We start from the raw sequence: 19,335 nt of genomic DNA, 5'->3' as shown, positions 1-19,335 counted from the left end.
TTTTTCTTCTTTATTACTGGTTTTCACCAATTTGATTATGATGGGCATGCCTGTGATTTTCTTTATGCTTTTTCTGTGTGGGGTTTGTTGAGAATTTTGGATCTGTGTGTTTATAGTGTTCATCAAACTTAGAAAAAATGTCAGCCATTATTTCTGCAAATTTTTTTTTTCTGTAGTCTGGCTCCCTTCTCCCCTTTTTCCTGGGACTCCAATTACACTGATTTTAGGCTGCTTGATGTTCTTCTACAGCTCACTGATGCCCTGTTCTGTTGTTGTTGTTCATCCTTTTCCACTGGTTTTCATTTTAGATAGTTTTTATCACTATGTCTTCAACTTTCCTACTCTTTTTTCCTGCAATGTCTAATTGACTTTTTTTTGTGTGTGTGTGAAGAAGATCAGTCCTGAGCTGACATCCATGCCAATCCTCCTCATTTTTCACTGAGGAAGACTGGCCCTGGGCTAATATCTGTGCCCATCTTCCTCCACTTTATATGGGACGCCGCCACAGCATGGCTTGCCAAGCGGTGCGTCCTGGGGCGCGCCCGGGATCCGAACCGGCGAACCCTGGGCCGCCGCAGCGGAGTGTGCGCACTTAACTGCTTGTGCCACCGGGCGGGCCCCCCCCAATTGACTTTTAATCCCATCCAGTGTATTTCTGACTTCAGACACTTGTTTTTCTTCCCTAAACGTTTGATTTAGATCTTTTTTTTCTGTCTTCCATTTAGCTTCTCACCATCCTCGCACTTTCCTCTCCTTTTTGAACACATGGAGTATATTCATAACAGGTGTTTTATGTCTTTGTCTACTGATTCTTTTATCTGTGTCATTTCTGGTTCTGTTTCTGTTGATTGATTTTTCTTTAGGTTGGTAGGTCCCCTTTTCCTACATCTTTGCTTCTGTCTCATGCTGCTTCTATTTCTGAGAAGTGTTTCTAATGGCACTAATACAAGGACCTTATAATGACTCTTTCAATTATAAATTAAAAATCTGGGGCCGGCCCCGTGGCGTAGCAGTTAAGTGCTCGCGCTCCGCCGCTGGCGGCCGGGGTTTGGATCCCGGGAGTGCACCGAGGCACTGCTTGTCAAGCCATGCTGTGGCGGCGTCCCATATAAAGTGGAGGAAGCTGGGCACAGATGTTAGCCCAGGGCCAGTCTTCCTCAGCAGAAAGAGGAGGATTGGCATCAGATGTTAGCTCAGGGCTGATCTTCCCCACAAAAAAACAAAAAATCTATTTTACTTTCTATGTCAAAGAAGTTGAGTTTATCTGGTTTTCGCTTATTATAAATACTTTTAGGGACTCATTTTAATTTGAAGGCAAAAAAGGGCAAGGAAATTATGTAAAATGAAAGATTTAAAACTTATTTTCTTAAACTATATAGTGAGAAATATACACAGGTAAAACTCCTGTCAGTCATAATGATGTGGTGTTGATGCTGAACGTTTACATGTTCCTGTAAAGATACTGCTTCAGACTTAAGGATGAGATGTTAGAGTATCCACTTTGAGAATGTGAGGTTTCTGAAAATTAAAGGCTTTGGTCCAACTCTTTCCCCTGTAGTTTGTAATTTTTACTGAGATTCTTTGCCTCTGAGTGACTCTGTGTAGGACGGGTATTGAGTGGAATTTAGGAATGACACTGCCTTGACAGTTACACTTTTAATTAGGTCCTTTGTGCTCTGTATGGCTTTTAGTCAGGCATTGAGACAGTGGACATTTAGTGTTTGGACAGTAGAGAAATGTTCTACTATTACAAAGGAGCATATCTGAACTAGGCACATGGAATGCCCATTGCAGTGTAAATGAGATTTAGGTGGCTGGAGGAGACACTTACTTCAGTTGGATATTTATTATGCAGAGAGAAACAGTTACTTTTTAAAACTGAAGCTGGGATCAAGTTATTTATGGCTGTGTTCGTGCAGAAGTTGTAGGTATAGACAATGAGATGCTTGTTTTGTTTCCTGAAAAGACCTCTGGGGAAAACCTAAGAGAGTAAATACGGTGTGCGAGTTTCACAGTGACTCAGCTCTTGGGAGCTGCCCCTCAGCTCCCCAGGCTCCCGTCTCCGCTGTGTGTTACAGACGGAGCCCCAAGAACCAGGCCTCGAGGCTGGCTCTTTCCTGCACTTTAATTTTCTCACCTAGAAAATGGAAATAACAATACTTACCTTGTGTTATTTTTATGAAGATAAACACTAGTAACTGTGTGATATGCCTAAGAAAATGCCTGGCTCATGCTAGGCATTCAGAAAATGTCCCATGGCTGCCACCTCTGCCTGTTCTTTCTCAGAACATAGAGTTGGTTATTTATAAAACAGCGTCGGTAGTTTTGTGGTCTTAATTGAGGTTTCTAATCCTGTATTTTGGTTTTATAAATCTGATTTTTGACTTCTTGTGTGAGTAATGTTTAAGATCCACTGAACTTTAATTTTCTTAGAAAATGGAAAGTCTTTTTCTGCAGGGGCTTCTATTAGAGGCTTTAATAAAACAAGGTGTAATTTTGCTAATTGGGCGTCTGTTACAATCCATGGTATGCCTGTGAATTTTGGTTTTAGACAGCTGTATTAATCTGCTCTGGCCGCCATAACAAAATACCACAGGCTGGGGGCTTAACAGACATTGATTTCCCACAGTCCTGGAGGTGCAAGTCCAAGGTCAAGGTGCTGGCAGGCTGGTTTCTCCTGAGGCCTCTGCTTGGCTTGTAGACTGCTGCCTTCTCGTGCATTCCTGACACCTCTTCCTCTTATAAGACACCAGTCCTATCAGATCAGGGCCCCACCCTTATGACCTCATTTACCCTTAACTACCTCCTTAAAGGCCCTGTCTCCAAATATGGTCTTATTGGGTGTTAGGGCTTCAACATATGAATCTTGGTGGACACACTTCAGGCCGTAACAGCTCTCCTGTATCTTGGTTTTGGAAGGCTCACAGCAGAAGCGATGAGAATATTCCTATAGTGTTGAGTTAATTTGTAGCCTTTTTATCATTTTGCCCCTTCAATGGATGACAAATTCTCATTTCTTATTTTCTCTTCTTTACAGGTCCCACCTGTTGTATGTCTGTAATGTGGTGGCCTTGAAACTTTTTTTTGACCAAGACCTACAGACATGTTTATGTTTTTGTGTGTATGCATAACTCTAACAAATATTTTGCAAGTCAGTAGTTGCCCTTATAAAATGGCATGTATTCTATTTCCGTTTTGTTTAAAAAGCTATTTTCTGATGGACTACTTCACGTAATTTGAAAAACACTGCTACAGAGTAGGTTCAGAGCCTTGCTGTGTGACATACGTTGAGTGACTTTCCTTTTTAGTCTTTTGAGGTCATGGATGTGCAGTCGGCTTGCATTGATTTACGGTATTTGTGAAGCCCATCATAAGACTTCCCTGCAGAGGAAATTATAGCTTGGAAAATTTCTCTGCCATTTGGCAACTTTTGTAGGAAATAGAAGACAGTAGGGTGGAAAAGTTTCATCATCTCGATTGTCTTTGCTGGGAGAGGCGTGCAACTATGTGTTGTATTTCAGGAACAGGGCAACAAGGTAGATTGTAATGGAGCCTAACTGCAGCTGTGAATACTGATAGATTTTATATGTGTGTCTGTTTTCTCTCTCAGGGTGTAGGCTTAGTTTTGTTTTAGAATTATGTTTCCCTATCATAAGCTCCTGCCCAGGAGGTAAAAGAATTTTTTGAAGAATGAAAGTATAATTTTTGGATGACTGTCTCAGGTCTTAATTCCCACGTGATATACTGTGTTGGGGCTTGATAGTAATTTTATTCATGGCATCTGTGGTGCTCAGTTGAGGAAGACGTACGTGGTTAGCTAACAGTTAACTGTGTTGGCCATATGAGCTCAGTAGCAGGAAAAGTGAAAACCTGTTACATGTCATCCAGGAAGATGCGCTCAGGTAAGTGGTAAAGCGAGAGCGAGCTCACTTCAAGTGCAAGCACAAGGTAGCTTTTTTTAGTCATAGGAAGTGCTGGACCTAAGGATTATTTAAGTGTTACTTAAAAATTAAAATACAGCTTATTATGGCAGGACCGCAGGGTACTTCAAGGTTGTGGAGAATGAGTTCACACCCTGGTTTACTGTCCATCTGATATATGTGACCTTGGAGAAGTATTTGAGCCTCCGTTTCCTCATTCAGTCTTCATTACACATCGATGCGATAATGCCTGGAATAGAAAGGTCACAAAAGTGAGTCCTCTCCGCTGTCTTGTTCTTCCTCATTGCTCCAGGTCTTTTTTCTGTAAATTAGGAAGTACACAAAAATATACAGCAAAAGATTTAAGGCCAATAAAGATACTCCTTTTTCCAGGCCAATAAAGATACTCCTTTTTCCATTTATTCCTTGCTTTTTTTTTTTTTTTTAATATTTTGACCAGTCAGTTTTATTATGATGGATAATAAAAGATAAAGATCTAGAAAGAGAAAACCTTAAAGTACCAGAGAAGAGCAGAGACCTGGGCAACCCTAAGGGACCTGTGCAAGTTTCTTGGCTTCAATGACGATCCAAAGACTCTCTCTTGAGATTAATTGTGTGATGTGCTCTCCAACCGCTACAGAGACACCATTGCTGACCCATCAGATTTAGGGGGTGTTTTTGTGACTGACATCTACACAGTTGCCATCTGAGGACACTAAATGAGCAAGGAGATTTAAGGCAGAGGCAGGTAAACCAGACGTACACCTAAGCTGCGTCAGCACTGGATGTGAGGAACCAAGCAGACAGTGTGGGTCCTAAATTCAGGTGGACAACATTTGGAAGCTTCAAGAGAGCCATGTTGTAGAACCTGGAATTGTTTGGTTTGATTTTATTTGAAAATGATCTTTCCCTCTCATAAGAGGAATGGGGAATCTGAAGGGCCAGGGGTTTCCTGACACCACAGGGGCCCTCTTAGATGGGAGGGAAGTAGAGATCGTGATCACTCACCCCAGCGCTAGCTCTCCTAAACTCCTAGTGGGCTGCTTCTTGGGTTTATTGGTCCTTAAAGAGCAAGACAAGGGAGTTGGGACTGAGGGACAGCTGAGTAGTGCTGCTGGTTGTTATGGGCTGAATCGTGTCCCCTCCAAAATTCAAATATTGAAGCCCTAACCCCCAATGTGATGGTATTTGGACCTTTGGGAAGTATTAGGTTCAGATGAGGTCAGGAATGTGGGGCCCCCATGGTGGGATCTGTGTCCTTATAAGAAGAGGAAGAGAAACCAGAGATCATTTTCTCTCTCTGCAATGTGAGGACACAGTGAGAAGGCAGCTGTCTACAAGCCGGGAACAGGTCTTCACCAGGAACCAAATCTGCCAGCACCTTGATTTTGGACTTCTAGCCAGAACTGTGAGAAATAAAGTGTTGTTTAAGCCACTCAGTCTGTGGTATTTTGTTATGGCAGCCTGAGCTGATTAGACGCTGGTCCAGTGCTGTTGGTGCAGGGCCCGGGGTCCTGGGCCTGAGAACAGAGACGTTGGGTGGAGAGAACTGTGGAGCTGGCCCTCCCATGACGAGAAGACTGGCTTCAGTGATGATGGAAGGACTTGCTTTGGCAATTATAAGCATAAAAATTGGGAGAATTCAGGGAAATAAATACCATTGTTTTAAACTCTCATTTTTCCTTATGAAGTATTCTCTTAGATTCTTCTGTTTACTCCTTCCCGAGCTGCCCATGCAGAACAACAGTCCTAACATAGATGTTCTTCATGCTCGCTAACTCCAAATCCACAACAGAGTGAGTTTTCTGGCATTTTTATGCATGGGGTATTTATAAGATCCTCACATGCCTTTATACTCTGGAGAGAGGAAGGCTGCAAATAACACGGAGAAAGAAATTTCAGGGTTAACAAAATGCGTATCTGGCTTTTGTGTAAGTGGTGTGTGGCTCTGGTGACCATTATGCCTCTCACATTGGCTAGGTTCTTCTGCACTGTTGTTTGTCTGGTAGCCCTTCATTGCTTTGAGGTTAGAATATTTCCTTCTTCCCAGTTTGGAAATCTAGCCCCCCTAGCTGGGCAGTTATCCATTTCTGTACTAGCCATACCCAGTGCACACATGCCCTTTCTTGTCCGGGACTGTGCTTGCTTCAAGTCAGTGGACTTCGTTGAGCATCTGCTGTGCCAGGTCCTTCACTAGGAGCTGGCACAGCCCTTGTGCCCAGGTGCCCATTGTCTGATGTAGAGGACTAGGAGGCTCCCGGAGAGCCAATAGAGATGACTAAAACAACTAAACCTTTTGGTAACGCTGTTGCTTAATACCTCTATAATAGAGTGGTGTTTTTGTTGTTGTTGCCTTTGGAAGCAATTAACTTACTATATACAATTTAACTTCTGTGTTTTTGTTTTACTGTGTACCATGAAACCTCTTTTTATATATGTTTTTAAGGGATATTGTTGTAAAGGATATGTATAAATTTGTAAACCTGGAAATTTCCTAGGCTGTTGCCATTGCATTTAGTGATGCCTGTTGCAAGAGGCAACACCCTTGGGCAGCAGAGCCTTCTCCTGAGGCTCTTCCCTCTGTGAACCTGGGCTGAGGGACCTTCGTTCTCACGGAGAAAACTATGCGAGACTATTGAGAATTGGCCTCTTCCTTGGGGCTTGTTTCCCCTGGAATAGCTGTGTCATTAAAAATGTTTCTGTCCCTTGAGTGGAGGTGGTAGGAATTCCGTGCAGTAGTGAGGCGGAACGTCTGCAGAGCAGTCCCAAGGGTAACCGGTTGGTCAGCTGGCGTATCCCTGTGGCGGCGGGACTGGTCTTCGCAGATCCCAGTGCTATGGTGAGGGAGACCACGGCTCCAAGGAGGGGTGCCTGCCTTGTCAGCTGGCAAACTGTGGCATGAGATGTGAGAGACTGGAATGTCTGAATAACATAAATACGGGATTCATGATATCTGGAAAATGAGCTCATGTTCTAAGAATTACTTTTTGTGTTTTAATATCTGTATCTTTTTCTGTTCTAACCCAGGTGCAACGTTAGAGGAAATAAACCAGCATTGGGACTGGCTGGAACAAAATCTCCTCCATACCTTGTCTGTCTTTGACAATAAAGATGACATTGCCAGTTTTGTCAAAGGGAAGGTAAAGGTAGGTCTCTTGATTCCAGTGTTTCTCCCCCTTTTCCCATCTTTCTTATAACTGCCTTATAACATTTTGAACATTGCAGCATTTTTAATCATATTCTAACAGTTTTCTCCACTATACCTGAACTTCTTGGCTTATGTAAAGCCAAATAACTTCGACTTGTCACCTGTTAAATTTCGCAGAGTCAGTCTGGCAAAATACACATGACAGTTAAAAAAAGACCTCATTCTCAGGCCTAAGTTTCTCTTATCCTTTACAGAAGTGAAGGACCTTTTTTGTCTCTGGAAAAAATTATGTTAAAATTTATATTTTTGCACAGCAACAATATTATTTGACTCCTTAAATTAGTTATTCTCAACTTTTTTGCAGTTTTGACATCTTGTCTCACTATTTTATTGGATCTAGCACTTTCTTCCTCCTAAAAGTGGATATTTATTCTTAAAAATATGTTAATTAAATGGAATTAAAGCCAATTAAGTTTTGAGAAGGCAAGAGAGGAATATTTTGGGAGTTATCTTTTAATGTCGCCAGTGAGTTACATGTTATATAACTGGTCTCATTGTAATAACATGATCGGTAACTGGTGCTTTAAAAAACCCTATCAGGAAGGGAGAGACTGTTTCTCATTCTAAATTTAACTCTTTTATTAAACACTTTAACACATTAGCCTCTAATACAGTTTTCATCCCCTAGGGTAAAACATCCCAGACCATTGATTTTGTTTGTTTATTTTTTTCTTAAAAAGTTTGCCTTTCCAACACTCTTGAGTGCTTCGATTTTTAGTAAAGGGCATCAAAGTGAATTCTCAAATTTAAAGGGACAAAATAGGAGTGTTCTTTTCCTTTGTGGATTGGGAGTACTTTGGGGTCCTGAGTCCAGGCAGAGTGGCAGTGTTGTCTGGTGTCCTCTTGTTGTGACCTCTGGCCTTCCGGGTCAGTAGACGGTCCCAGGCTGTGGTGGGGACTTCTCCAGCTCGTGGGTGTCCGCTGCACGCAGCCTGGTCAGACTGCCTGTGGCTTGGTTCCCTGGGTCAGACTGTACTGGGGCTTAGCTACAGAAATGCCCATTTCACGATTGTTTTTTCATACTTAGCCCCTTTTTCTTGGTCTAACATAGGTTGTGGTGGTTCTTTGATTAGGTGTTTCTTTTCTTAATTTGGAGGAAGGAAACTCATTTCTGCTATAGTGGCTTTGGGAAAGCTTCTGCAGGGGAGGAAAAGAACTTTTTCTCTACCCTCCTAGGTGCAGCGGTGGGGACCCTGGAAATGAAACTGACAAAAGACAGATTAATGAGGAAAACAAACAGTTTATCAACTTGTGCAGCATGCATACACCTGGGAGAAACTCAGTGATGAGTAACTCAAAGGGGTGGTTAGAACTTGGGGCTTATATAGCATCTTAACCAAGAACAATATATTTGAGAGAAGTGACAAAACAAAGGAAAAGGAGTTTAGGCTTTTAGGGGTGGCAAACTGTGGGAAGGTAAATATATGGGGGAAACTGTTTTAGTCGGGTTGTCGTGTAGATTCCTCTCAGTGCTGCTCTGGGCTGGTCAGTCTAGAGCTGTCTCGAGTGCTTTGGAGGTGTTGATAACCTCAGGAACCTCAGCCCGTGTGCTCCCTTCCTACCTTAGAAGACTAGAGACTATATAGTGGTAGTGAAATGTATCAGGTGTCACAGTCAGGCATTTCTTAGCTTTATACCAAATTTTTGAACCTCATGAGGAAGACTTTGACTCCAGCTTGGGTAGTTCTTCAGGGTTGGTGCATGGAGTTCACGCGCCTGAGCCAATCGTTTGGTCCCGTATCCCTGTAGGGAAGAGCAGGGAGGTGTTATAACATAGGAATTTGTTTGCGAACCAGGGGTTAGAAGTCACTGATTTGCCGGAAGCCTCATGGCTGGTAAGTGGCCGAGCAAGACTTGTTCTTAGGTTTTTGCCCCCACTCGTTTCTTTCCCACCATGGCCGTGTTTCTGGGTGGCGGGCAGATAACGTGATGAGCTGTCCTCGTCCATCCTGTGTGTCTGTTTTGGAAGCAGTGCAGACTCCTCAGGTGCCTGTGCTCGGCCGTCCTTCCTGCCTCCGTCCCTCCCCGCCTGCACCTCCCCCGGTCCTTCTCACTGAACGAGGGGCCGTCATCTTTCTGTGTCAGGCTCTGATTGCGGAGGAGACGAGCAGCAGGCTTGCCGAGCAGGAAGAGGAGCCCGAGAAGTTCCGAGAGGCCCTGGTGAAGTTCGAGGCCAGGTTCAACTTCCCGGAGGCGGAGAAGCTGGTTACCTATTACTCCTGCTGCTGCTGGAAGGGCAGGGTCCCCCGCCAAGGCTGGCTGTACCTCAGCATCAACCACCTGTGCTTCTACTCCTTCTTCCTGGGCAAGGAGCGTAAGTGCGGCTTGCGCCGGCACCGGGAGTGAGCTGCTCCTTCACAGCTGGATGCTCGGTACTGGTCACGAGACAACTCACTAACAGGAAGAGTTAGGTGACAAAGGTTGAAATAAGTGGTTGAGATAACAGGTGATACTTGATTAATTTCCGAATAACTTGTGCAGACAGTTGTGTTTCATTATATATATACTGCCACCAGGGGCTTTGATTTTGTGAGAATTCATTTTTCATACTGCCTTAAGAAACATTTCTGTGTAGCTCACTTCGTATAGCTACTGAAGGGTTTTTACTGCCATATCTTGCTTTGAAAACACAGTGTTGTAACTGATGGCCCTGTAGTTCTAAACAAGGAGAACATAGTGCCGCTTCTGAACACGGAGGGGCATTTAAAAAGTTCCCCGCCCTGAAGGTCACAACTGCTCCTGGGAGAGTACCCGGACATGCAGTTGTTCCCAGAAGGGGAATTCTTCACCTGGGTCCACTTGAGAATCCGGCCGTGATTCACTTTTCACATGCTTATCCACTGACAGTTACCCTACTAGGCAATGGAATTCCAAGGTAAAAAAGAAAAACCATAGTATCAATTGTGTGTCGAATTTTTAAAAGTCATTACCATTGAAACGTCTTCTGGAAGAAATATTGTTTCAAGTGCCCACTCAGGGTGGCATGGATGCTATATTTATATATATTTATATATATATGTATCCTTTCTTCTTGCGTTTATGTTTCTATTTCAGGTTGGATCAATGGGAAGGGCTCTTCTTGCATTCTGCTGTGCCAGCGTCCTGCCCATGGTCATCCCTTCTCTTGCCCCGCACCGCCAGCCTCACTTCTGATGCTCCAGTCCATCCAGCCTGTTTGCACAGCCCTCCCCCTCACCTTGGAATGTGCTCTGTCCTAACCTTTGCCATCCTCATTATTCTGCTTTCCAAGATGCTTCTCAAAATTAACACCCTGTTTTTCCTTCCCTTTCCCATTCTTATGCCTGTTTGGAAACTCCTGTTCATCCTTCAAATATCAATTCAGATTTTATCACCTCCAGGTCACTTCCAGTAAGCCTTCCCTGGTCCCCTTATAGTTTGTACCATATTTGGGTTTCTGTTTTGGGTCCTGTCAAGTCAGTGGTTGCTTATTTGTTTACATGTCTGTTTTCCCTATTTGAACAAGCTCCTTAAATGCAGGGCTCTTCTACAAAGTAGACGCTTAATGAATGAAAGTTGATGGTGTAGATGGAGTGGACAGTCATGCATCACGTAACCACGGGATTAGTTCTGAGAAATGCGTCATTAGGCGATTTGTTGTTGTGTGAACATCATAGAGTGTACCAACACAAACCTAGATAAGATAGCCTTACTACACACCTCAGCCGTATGGTACTAATCTCCTGGGACCACTGTGTCTGCTTTCCGGCCTTGAGCAACGTCGTTATGTGGCGCACAACTGTGTGTGTGTAAAGACTGATGTGAAAGCAACCAGAAGCAGCTGAAGAAGCTTGTTCTCAAGCCTGATGTAGAACTGTGGCTTTTTAAAATTATTAAAGCACTGAAAACATTATTGCAAAATAAATGGAAAGAAATAGTAGAAGTAAATACATACACTTAATCATCCCCTCCTTTATTTGAAAAGGAAATTGAGTTATTTTCTGACACTTAGTCATTGTCACCAAACCTAATTTTGTTAGGATGATAAAATTTGGGGAAAGTTGATGATTCTGATGTTTGATAACATTTATCATTTTAAGCTGTTAGTCTCTCCCGCATTTACTCTGCACTAGCCTAGCTACCACTGTACTGGAAACATTTCTGAGAATAGAACACTTGTTTATAAAATGTCCTGTTTGTACTGTATTACTTTAGAAAGAGTTCCATTAAGCTACTTGTACTCTTTCTTCTAAGACTCTGACAACTGTCTGTCATTTGACACAGTCTAAATGTTGAGCCCATTTCTCTAAACGAAGTCATGAATAATCCTCTTTGCACTACTTTTTTTTCGTAGCTTACACCGTGAATACTGCTTTTTTTTTTTTTTTGTGAGGAAGATAGGCCCTGAGCTAACATCTGCCAATCCTCCTCTTTTTCCTAAGGAAGACTGGCCCTGGGCTAACATCCACGCCCATCTTCCTCTACTTTACATGGGATGCCGCTACAGCATGGCTGGACAAGCGGTGTGTCGGTGCACGCCTGGGATCCGAACCAGGGAACCCCGGGCCGCCGCAGCAGAGCACGCGCACTTAACCGCTTGTGCCACCGGGCCGGCCCCTGAATACTGCTTTTGAAACCAGAATTTATGTGGATTGAGAAACTTCTGCATGTTTTGCAAATATTTAAGTTTAAATATTCTTGAGAAAGTTTTCACGTTGTTAACTTGGTATCTCAGAACGATGTCCCTTGTACATGTGTAGTAGCCAGCAACTTGGGAAGTTTTGCATAAATCTTTAAGAAAATCATTGGAACATGAGTTGGGTTCTAACAAACAGCTATCAAGCAGTCCTGTGCTTCCTCTTTCCTGCTCTGGTTTAAAAGTTATTTGCATTTCGGCTTAAGGAAAGTCTTGGACTGTTGTTTGCTGATGCACTCAAGTTTGGCTCAAATTTTAGGGTAAAATCTGTATTTGCCTTTTTTCTCCTCTAGTTAAGCTTGTAGTCCCTTGGGTTGATATCCAGAAGTTAGAAAGAACATCCAACGTCTTTCTGACGGATACCATCCGAATCACCACGCAGAATAAGGAGCGGGACTTCTCCATGTTCCTGAACCTCGATGAGGTGTTTAAGATCATGGAGCAGCTGGCTGACGTGACGCTCCGAAGGCTGCTGGATAACGAGGGCTTTGACCTGGACCCAGATCTGCAGGAGCCGAGCCAGATCACCAAGAGGTAGGAGCTTCCATTCCCACGTGTGCCTCCCCGCACAGCGGACCACCGCTCGAGCTCCGCCTTCATCTACGTGTGTTCTATTAGCCTTATTTGTGCTGGATGTCAATTTCCCTTGTGGTGTAATGCAGGTTTTCCTGTGACAGAGATGTAGTAATTGACAATGATTAGTATTCACTTCTTTTAGGCAGTAGACTTTGATTTCTGGATCCAATTTCCCCTTTTTTCAGATATTATTTCACAACTGATTTTCATAAAAAATACTTGTAGAAAATGGAATATGGGTAGCCTCATGATAGAATTCTATTTAGCACTGTGCTTTGTTAGTGAACATTAAGAAATTTTGTATTTTCAGGTCTGGCCCAGTGGCGTAGTGGTTAAGTTTGCGTGCTCGGCTTCGGCGGCCTGGGGTTTGCAGGTTCGAATCCCAGATGCGGACCGACGCACTGCTCCTCAAGCCATGCTGTGGTGGCATCCCACATACAAAATAGAGGAAGATGGGCACAGATGTTTGCTCAGAGCCAATCTTCCGCAGCAAAAAGAGGAAGATTGGCAACAGATGTTAGCTCAGGGCCAATCTTCCTTACCAAAAAAAAAAAAAAAATTTGTATTTTCATATTAAATTACTTTAGTAGAAAAAGTTTTCAGGACAGTGGGGTTTATTTTTGGTACTAATTTGTTGTTAGAAATATGCCTTATTAGTAGTGTAAGTCAACATTATTTATTATTTGTTGACCCCAAATTGATACTAGTCAGAGACTGGTGAGGTAGTTGCTTGAATTATTCATCACATTAAAAAAGTTCAGCTTTAGGTTCTAAAATTCAAACTATGGTGTTTGAGCATGACTGTGATTTCTGACTTTGTGGTTCACCCTGGGTAACTGCAGAGCTGATACAAAGGTGGACCATTACCAAGGTGTCCTTTGAAAAACAGGTCACCTAAGAAGTGCTGTCCTGGCTGGATATTTTGGATGTAGTTACAGAATCACCACTGCTATTTGATACTACTCTTGATCTTAGCCAAAAGGCCGAGAAGCGATCCCACCACTGCTATTTGAATACTACTAGTTATTAAAACAAAATTTTTTTATTGTATTAAAATACGCATAACATAAAATTTACCGTCTTAACCATTTTTTTTTTCTGGTGAGGAAGATTGGCCCTGAGCTCACATCTATTGCCAGTCTTCCTCTTTTTGCTGAGGAAGATTGGCCCTGAGCTCACATCTCTGCCCATCTTCCTCTATTTTGTACGTGGGACACCACCACAGCATGGCTTGATGAGTGGTGCGTAGGTCCGTGCCCAGGATCCGAACCTGCAAGCCCCGGACCACTGAAGCGGAGCGTGTGAACTTAACCACTGTGCCACCGGGCCGGCCCCCATCTTCACCATTTTTAAGTGTATGGTTCAGTGGTGTTAAGTGCATTCACACTGTCGTGCAGCCGTCACCACCCTCCAGCTCCAGGACTCGATTCATCTTGTGCAGGGGAGGAAGAACTATTCCTCTACCCTCTAGGTTCTTCTGGCTGGTCTGAGAGTGAAATTGACATGAGACAAAATAACAGGAGAAAATCAGACAAATTTAATAACCTGTATACATGGGAGAAATCCAGGAAAACTGAGTAACTCACTAAAGTGGCCAAAGCTACCACCTTAAATACCATCTTTAGCTAAAGACAAAGGAGGATGTTGGGGGTAGTGGTTTGGGACTTCATAGGGGAGGAAAACAATTCACATGAAGATGAAAAAGCAAATGTTTGTTAAACAAGTGTTTGCCAAGCCTTGCAAAGACGGTGGGACATGGGGAGGACTTTGATCAAATGGGCCTTGCTAGGTTCCTCCCTGTCTACCGCACCTAGTTCATCTTATACTGTCATTATCTATGGTGATAGCTCCTTCCTGGAACAGGCTTTCTATCTTAAATTATTTTAGGCAGTTAGGGGGAAGGTCAAAGTTTCTTTCTGAGTCTTGTTCTTAAAAATAAGCCAAAGAGACACATTTTGGGGTGGCAAATTCTGATCCCCACACTTGTGAAACTGAAACTCTGTACCCATTAAACACTAACTCCTCATTCCTCTCTCCCCAGCTCCTGACAACTACGATCCTACTTTCTATGATTTTGACTACTTTAGGTACCTCATATAAGTGGCATCATACAGTATTTGTATTTTTGTGACTGGCTTATTTCACTTAGCTTAATGTTCTCAAGGATCATCCATGTTATAGCATGTGTCAGAATTTCCTTCCTTTTTAAGGCGGAACATTATTCCATTGTATATATATACCACAAAATGCTTACCCATTCATCCGTCAATGGACGCTGAGTTGCCTCTATCTTTTGGCTATTTGTATGAACATGAATGTTGCAAATATCTCTTCAAGACCCTGCTTTTAATTCTTTTGGATATATACCCATAAGTGGAATTGCTGGATCATATGGTAATTCTGTGTTTCATTTTTTAGGAACCAGTAGTCATTAAAAATTTTTTTTTTATTATTCATCTATTTAACATTCCTATTATTCCTTAAACAAGTGTACTGTCCTCTCTGAACATTTGGGGGAATGTGTGTCTTTCTAATTAGTGGTCTCTGAACGGCAGTATGTTTAGAGTTTTTATGTATTCAGAAAGAATTCGAAGACCCTTCCTCCTGTGTGCATGCATTTTAAATTGATCTTGTGTAATCAAGTAAGGCAAAAATCAAAAACAAGTACTCAGATTTTTTGGTAAAATTCCGATGAATTTCACTTGGCTTTGTGTCATCTCTGATAATCTGACAGTTCCTTTGTGAGACAGGGGTTGCTGCTTGTCACTCCCTTATGAGAGGGAACCCTTGGGGCTGTCCTGTGGTCTTCTGATCCCCAGTCCCGAGCTCCTCTGTATACCTCCCACCCCCAGGCTTCCCATTACAGTTTCTGACTCTCTTCTAGGGGCCAGAGAAGACAACCCAGTGCAGTGAGAGCACTCCCTCCCGTATCCCTTCAAATCTCTCTATAATAGTTTGGTTGTCTGAGGGCTTTTAGTCCAGCTTACAAAGACCTCTTAAAAGTGAAGAAACAAGTTGCAGTTGTGTGAGTTGTGAAAGGGCTCGTATAAACCACCAGTTAAAGCTTTTACCTCTTTCCCTGTGTTTGCACACACATATGTAAGTGTGTGAATTGCAACCACAGTTTTAGGAATGGGAGGCCAGCTAGTAGCCTTGTGTGTTCTGGTCAGCCTTGTGGGCGTTGGGATTTCAGGTGATTCCTCACAAATTTCCTGATATTCTGTCGTGGCTCCACTTCCAGATGTGGCATTTTTAAGTGGTTTTGGGTAGAAATGAGGAAAGAAGAAGAAGACCAAAAGTCTGTAGCACTTAAGAGCCTTCTGGTAAAATCATCCGTTTTGGAAGAAAATTCATCAGTGTTGGCAGTCTTCATTCGTGTTCCAGATTCAGGTGAACGCTACAAGGCTGCTCCCCGGCTACTTTCCACCCTGGGAACTAATAGAAAGGGGAGGAGAGAAAAGGACAGAACGTGCTCCCGTGGTGGCCTGTGGTGGAGCTGCCTGGTGCCCGAGGGTGCAGAGGGCGGCCGGGAGATGATGGCGGACTTCTGGTCCTCGGCATGTCTTGCTGGTCACTGCACTTTGAATGACTTCCTCCAACAGAGAAAGGCCTACCCATTGCCTGTCCATTCCTCGCTGGTTCTCATGTGCAGCTTTCTGTCGTGGAGACGTAGGCCTGTGGACATAAACAGGTAATGACTCAGTCAGCTTGACATCCTGCCAAGAGAGCCCAGGTTTTCAAGTTTAGGAAAACAGTCTCTTCATGCTAAGGGCACAGTCAGAAGTGCTGGAATCTCCTCAGGTTCCCTTTTGTTGATATATTTTCACTTCCCTTCCCAGATAATGGCTTTAGAAAGGAGCCCTTGGGGTCATGGGTGCCCTTGAACCCTCTGATTACGGATCAGTCATGAGTACTGCTTGTGCTGGCTCCTGGGGACTTACGGACACAGAGCAGAACCAGGATCCCTCCAGGGGGAGCGAGGAGGATGGGGTGGTGTCTTGTCCCCCAGGATCCAGTCAGACAATTTAGAGCTGGCTAGACTTGGAGTCCTTTGGCCCAGCCCTCACTTCACAGAGGAGGGCCTGGACCAGGGGATCTCCACTGTGCAGTGACAGAATCCAGGAGGGCTGGGTGACTAAGGCCAGGGAGGGGGCTCCCAGAGAGAGAGGGAGGGAGAGAGGGAATAAATTGATGAGTCTTGAAACTTCCGACCAGAAAATATTGATTATGAAGTTGTGAATGATGGAGTGAGAAAAGTGTGGCCAGCTGTTTTTGGGGGAGAGATTGGTGAGGTGATGGGCTTCAGTAAATCGAAATTAAATATCTTCATTAAAATCTGTTTTGACTAGCTGAAAATGCTAGAGGAAAACTCAATTAATGCAGTGTAGCAAATGGAAACTCTGTTTCCCACGATGTAAGCTCTGTCTGCCAGTATCTAAAGGTGAACAGTGGCTGCAAGGGGCTGACGTCCTCAGTAATAAACCCTCATCCCCGTCGCCTGGCTGATTCTTAAATCCCCCATCTGGCTTTTCAGACCATGCTTGGCCTTTCCCCACTCAGATTCACCCCCTTTCCTGCTGTTCTCCTTGTGCCCCCACTAGGAATGCCCAGGCTCATTGTGTGTAATTTATTTGACTTTCCATCCTTCTGATTCTAGCTCATAGTTGACATCTCATGGGGGCTCGTGTAGCCCTGAACAGCCCCTGTCTCACAAGGGAAGGCCCACGTCTCCCAACCCTGCAGAGCCCTAGCTGCCCTGTGCTCCTCGGGGTCCTTCAGGGACAGGATGGAGAGCAGAGGACAAAGGCAGGAGCCTTCTCTTGGAGTGAGAGAGTCTTATAGATGCCCAATGTTGTTGAGGTCCTGGTCTGTTGGGGGCTCCATGGATGGATTTTCAAAGGAAATGGGGGGACTGTGGGTGCCAGCTGAGTCTGCCTTCACACAGCATCCTGTTTTCTGAGGGCCAGGTTAGCCTCACGTCCCCACTGTCCCCAGAGGTCCTGGGCTTCTGTGTGCTCTGTGTAAGCTGCCACATGGCAACTTCCTCCTTCATTTCCTCAAGCTATTGGGGGTTCGCAGAGGAAAGATGTTTTGAGTAAACACGCATTTAAGAAATTCAGCATTGGGGCTGGCCTGGTGGCGTAGTGGTTAAGTTCACACGCTCTGCTTCAGCGGCCTGGGGTTTGTGGGTTCGGATCCCAGGCGCGTACCTACACACCGCTCATCAAGCCATGCTGTGGTGGTTTCCCACATACAAAATAGAGGAAGATTGGCACAGATGTTAGCTCAGGGCCAATCTTCATCACCAAAAAAAAAAAAAAAAAAGAAAGAAAAAGAAATGCAGTGTTGTATGTGCAGACTTGGGCTTTGAAGAAAAGCACATGTATCTGGCCTTTCTGCCTTGTTTCTAGATTGCTAGTTCTTGGTATTTCCCAGAGTTTTAAATGCATTGGGCATGGGTCTGCAGGTGGGCACGTTACTCAGAACCACAGTAAATCTTTGTGTATATCTTTCTGAGACACACTGACTGCAGAGGACCGAGTTATTCCAGAAGGGCAGGCATGGTGGCTGGAGGCTTTCTGTAGAGTGACAGATGGGAAGTCCTCGCACGCTGAGCTGATGGGGGAGCCCACCTGTCACACAGCCCGAGTTTGGGGAGGCATTTGGCCTCGAAGCAGCTTTAAGCCTGCTGACACATAGTAGGTTTGTGTACATGGAATGAATGACAGGAGGAGGGAGAGTTGGCCTGTAAGACCAGACGCAGGTTTCCCAAAAGCATTCTAAAAGGTTGATGGGGAAGAGAGAGAGGGACAGCAGTTTGTGTCTTTTTTTTTCCTTTTTTGGCTGAGGAAGATTTGTCCTGAGCTAATACCTGTGCCAGTCTTCCTCTATTTTGTAGGTGGGTCACTGCCATAGCATGGCTTTGATGAGTGGTACAGGTCTGTGCTCGGGATCCAAACCTGCGAACCCTGGGCCGCCGAAGCCAAGAGCATGAACGTAACCACTATACCACCAGGCTGGCCCCAAGGAACACCTATTTCTGATACATCTTTACCTAAACTAGGAGAAGGAAATCTTATTCTAGGTCTGCAGAGAAACAAAAGAACTGCCTACCCTTTAATTTTTTGGGTCTGAAGTTTTAGGAATTAAATCTGAATTTTTAAAATGTGTGCAGATAGTCTAGGATTTTCTGCAGAGTTGTCATGCATGATTGCACATATTAATTTCAGCTTCAGCAACAAACTTGATCTTTATTGCTCCGTGTTCGGATCAACCCACATTTATTCCCTGTGTGGTTACAGGTTCATAAAACGGCATGTGTTGAGATAGGATGATTTGTGGCATCTTCCCCTGTTGTTCTCAGCTGTGGCTTTCTCCTGGAGCAATTGCGTTGGCCTGTGGGCCCCAGCAGTGTGGCAGCGGGGAGTAAGTGTCGTGGGGGCCGCCTTCCGTCTTCACAGGCTGCTCCTGCCGTGGCTCACAGGCTGTGATTAGCCACTGCTTTCTGAATGGTAGTTTACGACCGTGTCTGTGGATTGTTTCTATGGAGGAAAAGTGGAGATAGTAAGTATTGGGAGGTCTGAAAGGCAAGTTGTGACCCGCGGACTTTGTTTTTCATGCTGTTGAGACAAAGGAGTTGGTATATTTAGCATCAAAACTACCACCTGCTTCGAAACAGACCTAAAGGATGAGTTGGTCTTATTCTGAGCTTCATAAGGGGCTTGTGTTTCTCATCTCTCAAGTCATTGTGTCTTCATCTCAGTTATGTCAGAAAGTTAAATATCATCTATCATACATATTTAAAGGCAGAATTCGAACAGAACTTTCTAGTAGGGAGGAGGAAAACTAACTTAGGAAAGTCCCTCCTGCTGCTTTCTTTTTTGTAACCTGAGGTCACTGGTCTCACTGCGTGAGAGACAGACGTGCACAGTGAGGGGAGGACAGCCTGGAAAGGAGAGTGGACACTTTTGGTGTAG

General features: G+C 44.1%; 1 protein-coding gene across 6 annotated transcripts in view; it reads left to right on the top strand.

Moving 5' to 3' along the window:
- The window catches only part of TBC1D8 (TBC1 domain family member 8), a 117,866-nt gene that overhangs the window by 63,038 nt on the left and 35,493 nt on the right, over positions 1-19,335 (top strand). For 5 of the 6 annotated variants that reach the window (XM_087426232.1, XM_087426231.1, XM_087426236.1 and 2 more), the window contains 3 exons: positions 6,948-7,066; positions 9,214-9,442; positions 12,076-12,316. In XM_087426232.1, coding sequence (XP_087282358.1) covers positions 6,948-7,066; positions 9,214-9,442; positions 12,076-12,316 — 589 coding nt within the window. The other variant, XM_087426235.1, reaches the window with a different exon arrangement.

The sequence above is a fragment of the Ceratotherium simum genome, chromosome 40 (genome assembly GCF_057802395.1).
Source record: "Ceratotherium simum simum isolate JZ-2026a chromosome 40, ASM5780239v1, whole genome shotgun sequence".
NCBI lineage: Eukaryota > Metazoa > Chordata > Mammalia > Perissodactyla > Rhinocerotidae > Ceratotherium > Ceratotherium simum.
This window is presented reverse-complemented; position numbering and strand designations above follow the sequence as displayed.